The sequence below is a fragment of the Salminus brasiliensis genome, chromosome 6 (assembly GCF_030463535.1).
Source record: "Salminus brasiliensis chromosome 6, fSalBra1.hap2, whole genome shotgun sequence".
NCBI classification, from domain to species: domain Eukaryota; kingdom Metazoa; phylum Chordata; class Actinopteri; order Characiformes; family Bryconidae; genus Salminus; species Salminus brasiliensis.
Window position 1 is genome coordinate 42,545,098 of NC_132883.1, and position 18,995 is coordinate 42,564,092.

At 47.0% G+C, this 18,995-nt stretch overlaps 1 protein-coding gene across 2 annotated transcripts; it reads left to right on the forward strand.

Moving 5' to 3' along the window:
- Positions 1-140: 140 nt before the first annotated feature.
- rnf122 (ring finger protein 122) lies at positions 141-18,949 on the forward strand. 2 transcript variants are annotated; one of them, XM_072682475.1, is made up of 6 exons: positions 141-579; positions 10,530-10,686; positions 14,723-14,768; positions 15,433-15,474; positions 17,076-17,155; positions 17,649-18,949. In XM_072682475.1, the coding sequence occupies exons 1-6, from the start codon at positions 555-557 to the stop codon at positions 17,761-17,763; spliced, it is 465 nt and encodes a 154-aa protein (XP_072538576.1). In that variant the 5' UTR covers positions 141-554; the 3' UTR covers positions 17,764-18,949. The 2 variants fall into 2 exon arrangements, with proteins under 2 accessions (XP_072538576.1, XP_072538575.1); XM_072682474.1 differs by having other exon boundaries at positions 142-579; positions 17,073-17,155.
- The last annotated feature ends 46 nt before the right edge of the window (positions 18,950-18,995 follow it).

Here is an 18,995-nt window from a genome sequence, read left to right on the forward strand (position 1 = left end):
TTGGAGAAGTAAGGTAAGGCAGGGTGAGGATGTTTGTGTCCTCATTCTCGAACCCGATTGGCTGCGCTCCGTGATGCTCGGCGACGCTCATTGGCCCGTTCGCTCGCTCGTCATAGCAGGGGGCGGGACTACACGCTGCTGCTCTGCTCTTCTTCAGTACTCAATGGATGCCAGCGATTATTAACTGTGTTCCCCAGGAGCTCGACGAACCCCCACCCCCCCAGACACAGAAGACCAGGGTTAGGAGAGGAAGCTGGGGGTCGTCTGTGCTCCCCTTTAGCTGGAGCTGGAGGCTGCGAGCAGAACTTCGAGGCAGTCTGGGTTGGATGCCTTTTCTTTCTCTCCTGCTGGTGTTTGTTTGGGTCCAGAATGAGTCCAGACTCCTGCCAGTGGTTCAGCTTGGTGGGCAGCTCGGCTGAAAGGCGAAGGGCATCGTCCCTCTGGATGTAAACACACGGGGCTCTACTTCTTCTCCACCTCCTCCACCTCCTCCTCCTCCTTCTGCCTTTCTGTCTCTCGCTCACTTCCAGCAGGGGAAGCAAACCAGTGGATTGATGCACCCTTTCCAGTGGTGTAACGGTAAGCTCAGTGAGAACCTCGTAGGTGCTCTCACTCTGCTCTCTCCTCACACTGCTCTCTCACTGCTCTCTCACACTGCTCTCTCACTCTGCTCTCTCCTCACACTGCTCTCTCACTCTGCTCTCTCCTCACACTGCTCTCTCACTCTGCTCTCGCTCTGCTCTCTCCTCACACTGCTCTTTCACACTGCTCTCTCACACTGCTCTCTCACACTGCTCTCTCCTCACACTGCTCTCTCACTGCTCTCTCCTCACACTGCTCTCGCTCTGCTCTCTCCTCACACTGCTCTCTCACTCTGCTCTCTCCTCACACTGCTCTCTCACTCTGCTCTCGCTCTGCTCTCTCCTCACACTGCTCTCTCACTGCTCTCTCCTCACACTGCTCTCACTCTGCTCTCTCCTCACACTGCTCTCTCACTCTGCTCTCGCTCTGCTCTCTCCTCACACTGCTCTCTCACACTGCTCTCTCACACTGCTCTCTCCTCACTGCTCTTACACTGCTCTCTTACACTGCTCTCTCACTCTGCTCTCGCTCTGCTCTCTCCTCACACTGCTCTCTCACACTGCTCTCTCACACTGCTCTCTCCTCACACTGCTCTCTCACTGCTCTCTCACTGCTCTCTCCTCACACTGCTCTCACTCTGCTCTCTCCTCACACTGCTCTCTCACTCTGCTCTCACTCTGCTCTCTCCTCACACTGCTCTCTCACTCTGCTCTCGCTCTGCTCTCTCCTCACACTGCTCTCTCACACTGCTCTCTCACACTGCTCTCTCACACTGCTCTCTCCTCACTGCTCTTACACTGCTCTCTTACACTGCTCTCTCACTCTGCTCTCTCACTGCTCTCTCCTCACACTGCTCTCACACTGCTCTCACCTCACTCTGCTCTCTCCTCACACTGCTCTCTCACACTGCTCTCTCACTGCTCTTTCCTCACACTGCTCTCACTCTGCTCTCTCCTCACACTGCTCTCACTCTGCTCTCTCCTCACACTGCTCTCACTCTGCTCTCTCCTCACACTGCTCTCTCACTCTGCTCTCGCTCTGCTCTCTCCTCACACTGCTCTCTCACACTGCTCTCTCACACTGCTCTCTCACTCTGCTCTCTCACTGCTCTCTCCTCACACTGCTCTCACACACTGCTCTCACCTCACACTGCTCTCTCACACTGCTCTCACTCTGCTCTCTCCTCACACTGCTCTCTCACACTGCTCTCACTCTGCTCTCTCCTCACACTGCTCTCACTCTGCTCTCTCACTGCTCTCTCCTCACACTGCTCTCACTCTGCTCTCTCCTCACACTGCTCTCTCACACTGCTCTCACTCTGCTCTCTCCTCACACTGCTCTCTCACACTGCTCTCTCACTGCTCTCTCCTCACACTGCTCTCTCTCACTGCTCTCTCCTCACACTGCTCTCACACTGCTCTCTCCTCACACTGCTCTCTCACTGCTCTCTCCTCACACTGCTCTCTCCTCACACTGCTTTCTCACTGCTCTCTCCTCTCACTGCTCTCGCTCTGCTCTCGCACTGTGTGTGTTCATGAACCAACCCCAAATAACCTCGAGCTTCACTTACGTGGCACTCTGGTGGACCCTGAGGTGGAGATCCAGATCCCGCACTGTCTGGATGGTTGTGGTTTAAAAAAAAATCCTCTTAGAGTCTCCACTGTCCAGACATTGCTGTGAGGCTTTGATTGCATCCAGGGTGTTCCTGAGGTCAGGATTCTGCCAGAACTCCTCGCATTGCCAGTATTCTGGTGGACCATGAGATGGACAGAGCACTGTTTTTAAAATCCATGGTGGTCCAGTAGGGTCTTTTCAGCAGTTGTGGTCCTCTTCTTCTTCTTCATCATCATCATCATCATCATCATCATCACTTTCATTCATTTCTGATATTGAGATGTTTGAGCTTGAAGAATCTTCAAATGAAGTTTCCTCAAGCATCAAGTGTCTTTGTTGGACTAACTATCTCCACTGTCCAGACATTGCTGTGAGGCTCTGATTGTTGGAGGATCAACTCCCCAACTCATCGCATTGCCAATACTCTGGTGGACCATGAGGTGGACAGACCCTGCACTGTCTGGATGGTTGTGGTTTTTATCCTCTTAGAGTAACTGTCTCCACTGTCCAGACATTGCTGTGAGGCTTTGATTGCGTCCAGGGTGTTCCTGAGGTCAGGATCCTGAAGGATCACCTCCCCAACTCATATCATTGCCAATATTCTGGTGGACCATGAGGTGGACAGAGCAGATCCTGCACTGTCTGGTTTTAAAAATCCATGGTGGTCCAGTAGGGTCTTCTCAGCAGTTGTGGTCCTGTTCTTCTTCATCATCATCATCATCACTCACTGCTACCAAAGGTTCCTCAAGCAGTGCCACAGAAGAACCTTTTTTGTACTATTTCTGATATTGAGATGTTTGAGCGTGAAGTTCCTCAAGCATCAAGTATCTTGGTTGGAATAACTGTCTCTACTGTCCAGACTTTGCTGTAAGGCTTTGATTGCAACCGGGGTGTTCCTGAGGTCAGGATCTTGGAGGATCACCTCCCCAACTCATCGCATTGCCAATAGAATGAGATGCGGCACGCAAGCCTAAGGTCGCCATGCGCTAGTGCCAAGCTTGAGCTAGAGGGGTGCAGGTCCTCACCTCACCGATGCCCTCATGTGGTTGAACGCCATCAGATCCTCTCACAGCAATGTTCCAGCATCTTCTGTAAAGCCTTCCCAGAAGAGTAGAAGCTGAACATCCCCATTAATACCCTTGATTTCTGAAGAAACCCCGGAGGAACCGGCATCGGCCCACTTTCGGTCATATTGTGCGTGTATGATTTCCACGACCTGAGCAGAACTCAGACAGGTCTCACCGTCAGACGGGTCCGCAGGCCTCTCCTCTTGTATTTATAGGTCATTTTAGATTTCTCTTGAAAGTACTGATGAGAGGCAGTACTTTCGCTCGACTGGGGCTTGAATATTTCATGGGTTGCTCTGAAAAAAGAGCACAAATGCATGCTTTTATTCTTGCCCTGCTTTTTCAACAGGAACGCAGGGGGAACCGAGGAGCCGCAGAGCAACGCACTGACTCATTAGGTCCGGAACAGAGCGGTCTTGAGAGTTTAGCGTCTACGTTACTTGCATCAACCCCCCCCCGCCCCCCCCATTAGAGATGACCCATACTACTACTTCTGTCAATTCTGTATCCTGTAATAATAAGTATTAGTGAGTATGTCAGCTTTTTTAGGTAAATAATAGGAAGCAGGGATCATTGAAGACTAGCAGGCCAGCCTAGAAGAGGCGATCTCACTCACTTACTGACTGAGTGACTACAAAGCTAACAAGTGTATGTTCATTAGCATCATCCAGCATCGCTAACGGTGGCGTTAGTATCTTGCCCAGCCCAGCAGTGATACCGCAGCATCAGCATCGCTAACATGCCATCCACCAGCCTCACCCAGCATTGCTGCTGCGGTGTTAGCATCTGTTAGCAACATGTTTCTTCAGAGGGGGATTTTTTAAAAGTTATCCAGTTTTTATTAGAGTAACGGTCTGTACTAGGGATGCACCGATCCGATATTAAAATCGAATATCGACCCCAATATTAACAAAATTAGCCGGATAATTAGGCCGATCCATGGAACCAATCCTTTCGCTTTAATTTGTTGGTGTGCAAATAAATAAAAGACAAATAGTAATTTAGTACATTTATATCTGTGTTTGTATCTTGTTTTATTATGTGTAGTAATTTAAGTCAGTCCTGATGCCTTAAGTCTAGTATCGGACTGGTATCGGGTATCGACAGATATGCAAAGTTTATGTATCGGTATCAGCATCGGAACTAAAAAAAACAAGATCGGTGCATCCCTAGTCTCTACTGTCCAGGAAACGAGATTTTGGAGCATTGCTGTGAGGATTTGATTGCAATCAGCCACAGAAACATTAGTTAGATCATGATGTTGGATGATGATTATGATGATCACCACTCCACCTCATCCAGAGGTACTGGATGGAGCACCAGCCATCATTCCAGAGTTCCCCTGCTTCACAGCTCAATGCTGGGGGGGCTTTATGACCCCTCTCCCCCACGCCTGGGTTAGGCAGCATAGTGCCTAAGTAGGTTCGTGTTCATCTACTCCAATGCCAGTACTTCTCATCAGGGGCCAGACAGGGACTGCTCACTGGACACTGATTAAGCCCAGTCTAGGCCTTCAAAATCCTGCTGAAATGATGGCCAGTAGGGCTCTGGTCGGGCTGAAGGCCTAACTGTAGGAATCTACTTCACAAACAGCCTGAATGCACCAGTGCTGCCCGACTGTCCAGAGCATTTAACGTAATTGTCCTGTCCATCTCATTTCCTCCGGACGTATTTAGACCGCTAACATCAGCAGGGCCAAGTGACGCTGGCCACTGCCGGTGCTCTGGTTGCTCTGGTTGACATGATCACTATCCGAAGAACAGGAAGCACCCATCTTTCCTACTGCACACTACGTTGTCTTGGCAACATGCCGGAGCGCTTGGTAATATAGGTCAGCGGGCCTGCAGAATGAGCTCTGTTCATGGGCGTGTGCCACACACACACACACACACACTTAACATGAATAAAAAAAAACTACACTGCAGTCGTGACTCTGAATACCAGCCCAAAAAGAGAACCTGCTCCACGAAAAGACGACCGGCTGTGGATTCAGGTGGTGATTGATTGGTTTTATAGTCCAGAGTGTGCCAAGAAAACAGACCACCACCTCCACCAGCCTGGCCTTTTAGCCCCCCTACCATACCATAGAAGATACCATAGGAAAATTTGGTGGGCACCCCATCTAATGAAGGCATTCAGCGACTTTACGTTGCTTATCCAGTCCCTCCCTGTAGAGAAGTACTGCCAATAGAATAGGACTCCCTGGAGCAGATAAAAAAAAAATGACCCTATTGTCACCATGCTGCCTAATGCCAGGCGTGGGCTAGATTGGGGGGTATAAAGCCCCCCCAGCATTGAGAAGCTGTGGAGCAGTGGAACTCCAGTGTTCTCTGGAATGACGATTGCTTCTCCATCCAATACATTTGGGGATGATAAGGTGTGGTGGCGATCATCATTCAACATCCTGGCCTCACGAACAATCTTGTCGCTGAATGCAATCAAATCCTCACAGCAATGCTCCTTCAAAAGCTTGCAGAAAGCCTATCTTTTACCCTGAACTGTAGTGACTTTTTTTTTTTCGGAAGAAACAATAAATGAGCAGGTGTCCCAATACTTTTGTCAATGTAGTGTATGTGTTAAAAATTCTTCACAGTCACAGTGACTGAACCAAAAAAGCCTTGCAGTCCCGAGGCTTCTTGCAGTCCCGAGCCTTCATGCAGTCCTGAGCCCCGAGACTTCTTGCAGGCCCGAGAATTCTTGCGGGCCCGAGCCTTTTTGCAGTCCCAAGCCTTCATGCAGTCCTGAGCCCCGAGACTTCTTGCAGGCCCGAGAATTCTTGCGGGCCCGAGCCTTTTTGCAGTCCCAAGCCTTCATGCAGTCCTGAGCCCCGAGAATTCTTGCGGGCCCGAGAATTCTTGCAGTCCCGAGCCTTCTTGCAATCCCGAGCCTTCTTGCAATCCCGAGCCTTTTTGGCTTTACTTTTATTCCTGAATGGTTTTGTGTGTGTTCTGGGAAATAGGTGGACGTTCTCAGCGCTTCAGGAAGGAAAAATCAATCCTGTCGAATTGCGATTCGCTGAAAACATCTGGAAAAACATACCTATCACATTCAGTAATGCTTACCCTGTTATTTATAAGCCTGTTGTTGTGAAGCTGCCAACAGACTGAGGCCTACAACCTTAATCTGAGGACGTCAGCAGCAGTGGTCAAACCCATGTGAGAGACCGGAGTGAGGCCGGCTTTACACCCTTTCAGTTTTGTTTGTTAGTTTGTTTGTTTGTTTGTTTGCTTCCCTGCATTATTGACTCTCCATGCAGGGAGTGCAGTTAGTCGCGGCTCCTTCTGTGCGAAATTGACGTTAAGTGACAATACCTTTGCTTCCTGCTGGCGCGAGTGCCTTTAAAGCTTTGGAGTGAGAAAGAGAGAGAGGACTAAGGCCGAGCAACACAAATTGAAGGCAAAATTGCCCGTGTATTAAATCCTCTCCGAACGAACCCACTTCATCTGGAGGTGTGTCCTGAAGTGTGTCTCCTCGACTGTCAAATATAAGCAGCCTGTTTGCTTTGGCATCCAGATGACTTACATGGTACAGTGTATGGGCATCCTGGAAGGCCTTACACTTGATGTTGGAACATTGCTGTGAAGAGTTGATTGTATTCAGCCACACAAGAGCATCAGTAAGGTCAGGTACTGATGTTAGATGATCAGTTCTGTCACACCAACTCATCCCAAATGTAGTGGATGGGTGGTCCATCACACCAGAGAACACTGTTCCACAGCTCAAGGCTCAGGGGTGGGGGCTTATACCCCTGTCTAGATACTTTTGGCCATAAAGTGTATGCAGGTTTTTGAATTTGAAGCACCTCCAGGACTAGATGTTTAGCTTATTCACTCTCTCTTTTATGTTTATGCGTGTGTGTGTGTGTGTGTGTGTGTGTGTTTATGTATCCACCCATGTCCATAAATATGTGGACACTTTGGCAGAGTTGTGGCTTTTTTTTTCTTTTTAACTAGTTTAACTGAAGTAGTTGTCTAGCAATAGTCATTTTATACTGATCCACCTTGCTTTAGCAGTTCCAGACCGGACTACCCTGCTGAGAAAAACAGCCTGACCACTCTGCTCGACCAGCATGACCAGCTACCATCACCAAGCTAGTTGACCAGCTTGACCACACTGCTTAACCAACCAGCATGACCAGCTATGCTCGTCAAAAGCTGGTCAACCCGCTAGCTTACCAGCATTGGTTGTGAAGGCAATTCTGCTGCGCCTGTAGCTCTGCCTCAATTGATGATGAAATAGTGGGCGGCCTTCTGCATGTCCATGCCCTCATTTGAGGCAGCAGTGATGTACGAAGCAGAAATAGGTATATCGATATTTTCGTGTGTGCAGCTGAATCGGGGGAACCGTACAGCAGTTACAACTTCTTCCCTGCACAACCCCCCATTTTTAGGGGTACAAAAGTAATTGGACATTTGCCTACTCAGTTGTCCCATGGCCAGGTGTGTTCCCTTATTATTTAACTTACAAGTAAGCAGGTCAGAGGTCCAGACTTGATCTCAACGGTGGCACTGAAGTGCCGAGAGCTGTCTCTGCCAGTGAAGCAAGCCTGGGTGCCATTGTGAAGGCATGCGAATGTGTGCGGAATATAATTTTGTGTGTGTGTGTGTGTGTGTGTGTGTGTGTATGTTGCTCAGTGTAAATGCCGAGAGGGAAGTGGGATCTGGCTCACAGCCAAATGATCACAGATGTGTTACAAAAGAGTGCAGTGTCCCACTGCAGGCCAGGAAGAGCCACAGACACACACACACACACACACACACACACACACACACACACACGGAGACACCAGTCAGACTGAGTCTTAGCGTCGCTTCACACCCTGTTCCTTCCCCAATGGGAACAAAGTGACCACACATCTGCATGGATTTTGGATTTGGATTTTTTAGACTATTATTTTCTAATATTTACTACAATTATACTGTATTTATGTATTTATTTATTTATTTATTTATATACAATTTGTTTATCCAAAATGAAGGAAAATGCTATCTCCGGTTCCGTAATGGTGCAACATGGTGGCAATACAATAGGTACTAATGTATTGGCAGTACTTCTCTACAGGGCCTAAACAAGCTGTGTGTGTGCGCGTATGCATTTGCTGTGTGAGCAATGGCTGCAACTTAAAGTAGCTGAAGGCATTCATTAGAAGGGGTGTCCACAAACATTTGGACACATAGTGTACATGGATGAGCATCGGTTTTGCCTCAGTAAAACATTTTAAGCACTTAAGCATAGAAGCATTCAGACACCATATTCCTTCATCTCAAATTTTTATTTATTTATTTGTTTGTTTGTTTGTTTATTTGTTTGTTCTGCTTGTGGAAAAGCTGCAGCTGGACTGATAATTGTCTGAAACTTGCAGAGCTGAGTTCAGCGTGTGCTCTCCAGCGGGACGGACTGATTATTCATCTGCCATGACTCATAGAACACCTGCTTGTTGACCCTGGAGACCAGCAGTTAGCGTAGCTTAGCTTAGCTTAGCTTTAAGGCTCTTCTCCAGAGCGACTCACAGCAGAGCTTCACTGTTCACTCAGAAAACACCCTCAGCCACTATTTCTATAGGCTAGAGTCCAAAAGACCCCTCTAAGCTTAGTCTCTACTAAATACAGCAGTCAGTATGAAGGCCCACACACTCCACACACTCCACACTCTGCCCACTAAGTCCTCTCAGAAGAGGAGGGTCTTCAGTCTGGGTTTGAAGTCAGCGAGCGTTGGACTCTGCAGTTCGGACACCCAGGGAAAGCTCGTTCCACCACTTCGGTGCAGGACAGAAAAAAGTCTGGACGCTCGTCGTCCATGGATCTTAAGGGATGGCGAGTCGAGCCGAGCCGTACTTGACGCTGGAAGGGCTCTTTGTGCAGACCGGGGTTGGGGCTGGCTGGTCCAGTCTTGGCTTTGTAGGCCAGCGTCAGGGTTTTGAATCTGATGACCTGGGCAGCAGCTACAGGAAGACATCCCGAAGAAAAATTGTCCATTCAGGATTGTTTGTCCTCTGGGACCTGGGTAGACACAGCAGGCTTGCCCATTTGATTAGACCTCCAGGGTCTATGTTGTGTTTGGAACTGGGACTGACGTCCTTTACTGGTGTTTTGTGGCAAATCCAACCAAATTATGTCCCACTTTTTATGTCACCATGTTAGCATGGTTAGCACTGTCCCAGGTTAGCATTGGTAGCATTACACAGCATTTTGCACAAACCCAAACAGCACGTAAACACACCCACAGATAGAAGTTGGATAGCACTGTGTGTACGACTCATTTAATGCAGCACAAATTCATAGATCTCAGGGTTGGTTTGGCTCTCCTGACTTTCCGAGTAGGAAATCCGGAAATTCCAACATCAAAGAATGCAGCACTAGGCCCCTTAGAACTGGCCAATCACCACTGAAAGCGGACATGTACTCTCTAATTATTAATCTTTGAGGTATGCAGGCATCTGCCTCTAGGTGGCGCTGCTTGTCATGCTTTTCAAACTAGTCTGTGGATTTACACCCGATCAACGGACCTGAACTGAAGCTGAGTTCTGAGTTCTTGGACTCCGAACTCATTATTTGGTGGGAAATAATTATCAAAAAAATAAATTCTTTACATAGTGTAGCTGCAGTATGCCAATCAAATCGTGTGGGTGGAGCTTTTATGAACTGGCTGGCAGCAGTCATACAACGTTGCCTTATTAAGACTTTTGAGAATTTGGTACGGACATTCATGGTACGGATAACAATGCTCTGACAAAGCTTGGTCCAAAATCCGCCTTTAGGGGGCGCTGTAACCCGGATTCATATATAGATTAATTAAGGACCATTAACATGTCGTATCTCACATCTGGGCAGTGGTGGCTTAGCGGTTCGAGCTTCCAGCTCTATTGATGACAAGGTTGTGGGTTTCCATAGCCGGGCTCGCCAAGCTGCCACTGTTGGGCCCTTGAGCAAGGCCCTTCACCCTGTCTGCTCCTCGGGCTTATTTATCTTTATTTGTGAAACATATACATGCACAGGTATATATATATATAATTATGTATACGTATAACATAATTATATTTATACAGGTATACTTCCCTGATGTTGAATTCTGAAGTACGGCATGCAAAGTGGGTGTGTATTAATAGAGGGAGCTAAAACAGTATCTCCAGTATCTCCAGGGCCTAAATGTGCTGTTGAGTGCTTGGGCCCCTGTGCATTGCCGCTTACAGCTATACTTCTTCTATAGTGCTTCTTTCATTCAGGCCTTCAACACAGGCAATTTAACACTGTGTTGCTCACTTTGTAGGGTGCTTCTGCGGTTTGGGCCTGATCTACTCCAACAGAACCTGCACCATGCCACCCGTAACCTTCCAGGACCTGCCCCTCAACATCTACATGGTCATCTTCGGCACGGGCATCTTCGTCTTCGTGCTCAGCCTCATATTCTGTTGCTACTTCATAAGGTAAACTGCACACGTACACACACACACACACACACACATCCATACAGACGAGTAGCACACGAAGAGTACACTAAACAAAAGCTTACTGATGAGCCGAAAACACAATGGTGTGAAAGGCAACAGTGGGCAGGAAATGAGGCGCTGGGGGACAGGAAGTTGCCACACTCGTGTCGGTAGGCGAAGAGTGACCTAGGTCATTTCCAGCTCAGCACAGAAGCATCTGGAGCAAAACGGAGGCTATTTTAATCTGCTATTTTAATCTGTTATTCACAGCCCTTATCTATTGTTCTTTACCTCGATAGACTTCAAAACACCTGCGTAGATGCATAACGTCATGTGTTTATGTGTGGAGAACAGCATTAGCGCGGCCTAATTTCAGTGTTTTAGTGGTTGTTAACGTAGAATTGGTACAAATTTGACTTTGGTTGGGGGGAAATGTTCAGATGCAGATTTACAAGCCTGATTACCACCCTGTTATTTTACCCTTAGAGTGAAACACACTGATTTTCCTGTTGCAGAGGGCTCGCGATGTCTCACAGAACCCACATATTATAGCATAGCTGTTTAACACTGTAACAAACACTGTAATTATTCCCGAGTCTTACCGGATAGTGCTGCTGTCCTCTCAGCGCTGCTCTGTGTGCTGTTAGCGAGCTGAGCTTTACTGTGCTCTCATTATTCAGTTTATTCTAGCGATCGTCTTTAAACTATAAAGATATTAGATAGTTAGAAAATCAATAGAAAAAGCTGGATGTTAAATTCCTACATCAATAAACCCATGATTAATAAGCAGTTATTACCCCTTACTTTAAGTTATTAGCATATGTACAGGCTTACACCCCGTCAACAGTCTATTTTCACTGCTTCCGCCTGCATACTTTAAATAGCAAGGCTGCTTGTGAATATATCCACGCCGATGGGCGCGGTGGTCTCCAAACGAGGGGTGTTCAGGTCAGTTTCTGGAGTATTGCTGTGTATCTTGGCAGCGGAAAACACAGGAGGAGCTCCACTGACTGTAAAAAACAGCCTAGGCAGACGTTCGTCAACAGTCAGACGTTCGTTGCTATCTTGGCAGCGAATTGTCAACACAGGCGCGTGTAGCCTGACGCTCGTACACCCACCCCCTACGCTTTACACCACTGAAATAGAAACCGCCAAGGTCAGACAGACCGCTCCTGGCTCTTAAAGGAATCACGAGCGACAAGCTGATTGGTTTATTACTGCACGTTACGCCCAAAAAAACACCCCCCTGATTCATTAAGAGACTTAGTACATGACTTTTGTGTGTTTTGAGCTATGCAGGGCGTACAGTTCCCGCCGTTACGATAGCAAAGACACACTGACACGCCCAAAAGATCGGTAAAATAGGGCCCAGTAAATCGAAAGCATTCATCAGCAAAAAACAAACAAAAACTCTCGTCAGCTCTAGTTACTAAAGGCCTGTTTACATCTGGTATTAATGTGCGGTTTGTATCTGATAGTATCTGGATCTACTTTGACTGGATTCTGTTTACACTGCTCATTAAAACAGATCTCCAGTGAGACCAGATCAGATCCGCCATACCAGCATGTCCATCATTTCCCTTTTACTTCCTGTAAACGACGGATTCTCACCAACACTGTCCTGCTCTGGGAGGCTGTGAACAGTCTAGAGGAACGGTGGGGGTTCTTTGATAACAATAGATGGTTCTCGCATTCCCGTAACGGCTCTATCAGAAAATGGGGCAGACTATTTGAACCGCAGGGGAACAAATTCTGTAGTACTGCTCTCATCTACTGGTAAATAAGCACCAGCGCGAGCACACACACACACACACATACTTACACGTGGGAGAGAGATGTCAAAGATCCACAGTAATTATTATTAATTATTACTAATAAGTAAACGTTTTTCCGGCAGAATCCGATCACAGAAAGCCTCTTCCGTTTACACCTGTACTAAAAATCGCAAGGCGATCACACTGCGTCTTGGGGTGGGGTGTAGGGGCCTACCCATCCATTAGCCCTTTAGGATCTATACTGTGTTAAGTTTACTTCGGAAGCTGGATGTCGGAGCTGGGAATGACCAAAACCGCTGCTCATTCCAGGTGTACCCAGCCCCTGAGACAAGGCTGATCCATCGTCTTGGTTGTTGCCGCTCCAGTCCCGCTCGAGCCGTGAGCTGTGAGTTTTAACATTCCTGAGTAAAGTAGAGAAAGGTCTCTCCCCGACTCTCTCTCTCGCGCGATCTCTCTCTCTCGTCTCATTCTAAAAGAATGTAGAATAATGTCACAGGCCTCTAGAGCCAGCTCCAGCTCCCCTGACTTCACCAGAGAGCTCAGCCCTCAGCTCCAGACGCTCTCCCAAACATGTAAAGCACTGCTTGGCTGAAGCCTCAGTGATTGTTATGCACCCAGCGCAGGAACACATGAAGTCACATCAACTTTTCCACCCATCTGCTTGAGTGTTGTTCACAATTTAGACAGATGTTCTTTATCTAAAAGGTCTACCCTCCCTTCAGCTTGTTTCTGAGCGTCGAAAGCCTGGGGAAGAAAACCAGAACTTTAAGTCGTGAGAGCTTCCAGTAAGTAGGTTTCAGCAGTCTTCTTCAGACCTGTTGGGGGGGCAGACTGCTTAACGTGGGTCTACAAATACAAATATACACGTTTCGACATGCTGACCTCATAGTTCTGACCTACAGACCCATGTTCTGACCAGTGAACTACGGGGAAAGGTCTAGAGAATTTGGTCCGTTATCCGGAGTTACCCGCTCACACGTAGCATGCAGCCGCCTCGGATACGTTGTCACCACAGGAAACGATGCTCCCAACTTCCGAATCCGTAATGATGTCATCAGCACGTTCTTCCCTTCCTGGGAATTCTTAGGAAAATGACCTGCTCTGTTCACACATGGGCTCACTCACACACTACCCGCTTTTGTGCTGAGGGGGCTGGCAGGACAAAGTCCGGGTGATGTCCGGTACAGCTGACCCCGACATTAGCATTCACATCTACAGCTCCTGTGGTAGCGATGGAAAACTCAGGCCCAGAAATTAAAAATCCGCCCCAGGGTTTTGTTGTAGCTGCCTGGGCAGCTCTGCTGCAGCTAAGCGGCTAGATAAAGTCACTAATGCGCTAATGCGCTAATAATAGTAGAGAAAACCGCTAATATGTGGCTAGGCTCTGTACGGGAGGACGTTCATATGAAATTAAACTATTAATAAAAAAAATTATAAATTTTATTTTAAATTTTAAAGTCTGCAGATTAAACCATTGACAGCACAGTTTAATATGATCAAAAATACATATCTTTTAAATATAAAAAGCAGTTATTTTTTATTCTGAAGCTAATTCTGGATGTGCTTGACTGTTTGGCACTCTGTAATGCGCCTGATTGGCCTCCAGAAACGTCCTGATCCTTGAATCTCGGCGAGTAATAAGTGCAGTTTTATTATTTTGGCTCCGTTTTTAAGTGATTGCCTGCAGAAGCTCTGAGCGATGTAAATGAAGTCATATTCAAATGAGGGACCCTCTTGATTGGGGAATCAGCATGCCAGACACACTCCAGGTTTTTAGGCTGCGAGCGGACAGACTGGCAGCTCTGCTTGGCTGTGTAACGTCATGGATCTCATCAGGGAATCATCAGTGGAGCTGATCAGGCCGACACTTCAGTCCACTCCGCCCTGGTGTCAACATGGCTCTGAGTCAGTGAGTCAGGCTCTAGCACTCTGGATTACTGCCTTACTTCACTTCTTACTCACAATCCTGAAGTCTGGCTGCTTTTGGAAACATTTTTTTCCAGGAGCTCTAGCGACATCTGGTGGTTGCAGGTTGCATGTTGCTGGTGCTTGCCGAATGAGAATGTACAGGGCAAGCTGGCAAGTCCCGTGCTAGCCTCTTTTTAATTAGGCCTAGTGCTGGACTCCACAGTATGCTGAATGAAGAGTCCCCATTGAAAGGACAAGGTAGTCCAGGACTAGGCTTAATCCCAGTCCTAAGTGTGTTGGCTGTTTTATATTTAGTGACTAATCCCTTTTTTCCTTCTTTTTTTTAACAGTAAATTGAGGCACCAAGCCCAAAGTGAGCGGTTTGGATATAAAGAGGTAAGAGGGGCGAAAAACAGTATAATATATACACAGATCAGCCATAACATTAGTACCACTGACAGGTGAAGTGAAGAACATTGAGCGTCTTCATCTACAGGGGCATCTGAAAGTCTGTTGGTGTCAAAAGTGGTAAGAATCTCAGCCACTTTCACAAGAACCAAACTGGGTCAGAACATCTCCCAGACATCAGGCAGGGCTTGTAGTAGGTATGCAGTGGTCAGTACCTCCCAAAAGTGCTCCAAATAAAAGGACCACCAGTGAACCGGCGACAGGGCTGAGGCTCACTGATGCGCATGGAGACCCCACCTCACAATTTGCAGGGCTCAAAGAATCTGCTGCTAATGGTATTCTTTGTGCCAGGTACCACAGCAGGACGCCTTCGGTGGTCTTGAGGTGCCTTTAATGCTCAGATCTGTTGTTGGGAACCACTCAATACAAGGCCGGCGGTACTAATGTCATGGCTGGTTAATTGCAAAGTGCAAAGGTCTCTTTATTACTGGGATAAATTGTGTTTTTTTTAATGTTTGATTGAATCCGTGTTGTATTTCTTAATGATCTGGACGTCTGAACTGTTGAGTCTGAAGGTTAAAAGCTGGTAAAAGTGGCACAGGCTCTTATTCTTTACTCACATTTGAAAAATACTTGGTTTTCTGTCTTGCAGGTCGTCCTGAAAGGAGACACTAAGAAGTTGAACCTTCATGGGGTAAAGATGCAGAAACTACACAGCAGTTCTGACAGTATTGATGGATCTTAACAAGTGCAGTCTTCTTAAATGTGGTCTAAATATCTCATATTATCTCATTTTGAGATTATTGCACTAATATTAGTTCATTTTCTTTACTTACTTTAGTGATTTTTAGCTATTTAAAATAGCAGATAAGTTTGCTTATTTCAAGACATAACAGAAAATTGAGCTTTTTCATCAAGAAATGTCATAAATTCATCAAGAAGTAAAGGTAAAGGTGCACGTATTTGTCACTGTACAGCAAAATGTGTTCTCCGCATTTAACCCATCTGTGGTAGTGAACACACACACTCACACACTAGTGAACTAGGGGCAGTGAGTACACACACACCCAGAGCGGTGGGCAGCCAACTCCAGCGCCCGGGGAGCAGAGAGGGTAAAGGGCCTTGCTCAAGGGCCCAACAGTGGCAGCTTGCCGAGCCCGGGAATCGAACCCACAACCCTGTTATTGATAACCTGACGCTCTAACCGCTGATGCAAAATGTAGATAAATTACCACTAAATACACGATATAAATAATAGAAGTAACAAAACAGAAAAAGACACTTTCAGTAGATACAGTTACTCAATACAAGTGGGGGCAGTGGTGGCTCAGCGGTTAGAGCGCTGGGTATCGATAACAGGGTTGTGGGTTCGATTCCCGAGCTTGGCAAGCTGCCACCTTGAGCAAGGCCCTTTACCCTCTCTGTTCCCCGGGCGCTGGAGTTGGCTTTAAAGGTAAGTCAGTAACAGGTGAGGTAAGCGTACCAGTATTCTTACAATAATATTAAAAGGAGAAATATCTGATATTTAGAGATTTGATTTCAGAAGGCTTGCCCTGCTTAGATGTGCTATTTCTTGCAGTAAATGAATCTGGATGCAGATAAATGTAGAATTTATGTGAGTGCCAACAATTTTACACGACGCTGTAAGAGATGTTAGATCTACAGAACGATGAACAGAGTAGAATATGAAGAATAAAGCAGGCTAATTAGATAACTGTGTGAATGAGGAGGTGTACAGGGCTTCCTAATAAACTACTGGTGAAAGTGTATACATTTACACTTACAGCATTTAGTAGACGCTCCTCTCCAGAGCGACTCACAGCAGAGCTTCACTGTTTACTAAAGAAGAGCCTCAGCTAGACTAAAAAATTCAAAGACACAACTAAACACAAATCAGTAAGGTGACCATAGTGCTCTACTCTTCACCCAAGTACTCTCAGAAGAGGAGGGTCTTCAGTCTGGGTTTGAGGACAGCGAGCGTTGGACCCACTTTGGTGCAGGACAGAAAGAAGTCTGGACGCTCGTCTTCCAAGGATCTTAAAGGATGGCGGGTCGAGCCAAGCTGTGCTTGAAGCTCTTGAAGGGCCAATATAGTCTATAGTCACTGTCAGTGTAGGCAGCTTTACAGGAGAAGGGAAATTTTACTCCAGCAAGCCAGTAAAAGTGCCTCAGCCTGAAAAAGCATGTTTTCCTTTGTGGGATCTCATGTTTATAAGTCTGTCCCTCTGTCCCTCTGTCCCTGTGTCTCTGTGTGGTCTCTATATCTTTGGCTCTGTTTGTGTGTCTCCACAGCAGACGTGTGCCGTGTGCCTGGAGGACTTCAAGGTGAAGGATGAACTGGGTGTTCTGCCGTGCCAACACGCCTTCCACCGGAGGTCAGTTGGGCACGCCTCACTCCTGTCCTTCACTTTAAGGGTCTGGAAAGATCAGCGAATGTAAAACAGGCCATACGTCCAACCCAGTTCAGTGTTACCCCACCCCTACTTCAGCTCAAGAAGGCTCTCGGTAGTGAGCTGATTGGCTGGCCCAGGTGTTTTTCCAAGAGTTCTTCAGTAAAGGCAGTGGTTCCATGTAGAACCCTGACAGAAGAACCTTAATAGAGCAATGTGGACCCTATAAATGTGGACCCTTGAGAACCAGTTGGAGAACAGTTGCTGTATACGGTCTGCCAGTGGTTCGCAAGCCAGTCCTCTGGGTCCTCCAGACAATTGGGAACTAGAATAGAGCGAAAATATGGACCATCTGGAGAACCCTTGAGGACCAGTTAGAGAACCCCTGCTGTATGTGTTCTACAAACTAGTTCTAAGGGACCCTTGAGGACCAGCTGGAGAACCTCTTTCAATATTCCTTCTCCGTGTGTGTTTTCAGGTGTGTGGTGAAGTGGCTGGAGGTGCGCTGTGTTTGCCCGATGTGTAACAAGGCCCTGTCTGGAGCCACCGAACAGCACCAGAGTATAGGCACTCTGCTGGACGAACTGGTCTAGAAGCTTCTGGGAAGGGACAGAAATAGAGGCACACCCAGGGCATCTGTGAGGAGACCCCTAAAGCACTGTCGCCTAATCCGACATGGCTCCTGCTCAGTCCTTCTGCTCCTTACTTTTTTAATTCACACTTCAACTCTCTCTCCGAGACTCCGGCTTAACTCTAGCGGTAGACTGGACTCTGACCTGCTGGACTTTCACCAGCACTGGCCACGTCTCGACACGCTACAGACTGAGGCCAAGGTCCGAGCGCACAAGCAAGAAATGAGGCCCGCAGAAGAAACCTGGCAGCTTCCGGGACGTCGCAACACCCAGTCTGTACAACAGCTCAGTCTGGATACTGCCACTGTACTGACCACTCTTCAGTCTGGACACTGCCACAGTTCTGCACTTCGCACCTTTGGGGATCCGACACAGTTTTGTGTGTGTGTGTGTGTGTGTGTGTGTTGTTGTTTGTTTTTTTTTAATCACTAATTGATCTATCCATGCTCCGCCCACAATTACATTCTTCTTCTTGCCTCTGTAACTGGCGATAAGCTACGCATCTTTATACAGGGGTTACAATTTGATATACTGCAATACTGTAAGAATTATTGCGATTTTCCAATTATATTCATTTATTTATTTATTTTTATATTTTTAAATCACATTTTAAGAAAGCTGCCATATTATAAAAAAACAAAAACAAAATTTGAATGAAAGAAAATTCACTTTTTAATCAATCAGAACACTGGGATCTGAATACAGAGTACAACACTGCCATCTAGTGGTCAGGGTATAAAGATCACCATGATCACCATCATGGCCAGATCCAGAGAGCTCTCCAAGGCCTTCAGAAAGAAGGTAGGAGATGCAGAGGAGTCTGGGAAGGAAAGATGTGCCATCAGACTGTTAAAGCAACAGTGGTTTTAATGTTTGATTGAACATCAGGTTGAATGGGCTTCTTTAAAGCTTGTCCAAACTCGACAGTGGATTTGTGGGCGGAGCATGGACAGATCTACTGCTTCGGGCCGAGAGCTCATCGCCTCACTACACTGTCCCACACGCAGTGTGTCTGCTACACTGTCCTCCAGCGGAGATGTTCCTAAATGTGCTGTCTGTAACCAGTTCCTCTGTTTTTGACTGTATGTAAGATTCATACTGACACAGTCTGCATCTTTAAGCCAGCTCAGAATAAAGCAGTCTGTCATGCCTGTGGTCTGTGTGAGTGTGTGTGTGTGTGTGTGTGTGTGTGT

Coding starts and splice junctions, on each gene's coding strand:
- rnf122 (XM_072682474.1), top strand. CDS start 555: ATGCACCCTTTCCAGTGGTGTAACG. Junction 10,687..14,722: donor TTCTGTTGCTACTTCATAAG/GTAAACTGCACA, acceptor TTTTTTTAACAG/TAAATTGAGGCACCAAGCCC. Junction 15,475..17,072: donor AGAAGTTGAACCTTCATGGG/GTAAAGATGCAG, acceptor GTGTCTCCACAG/CAGACGTGTGCCGTGTGCCT.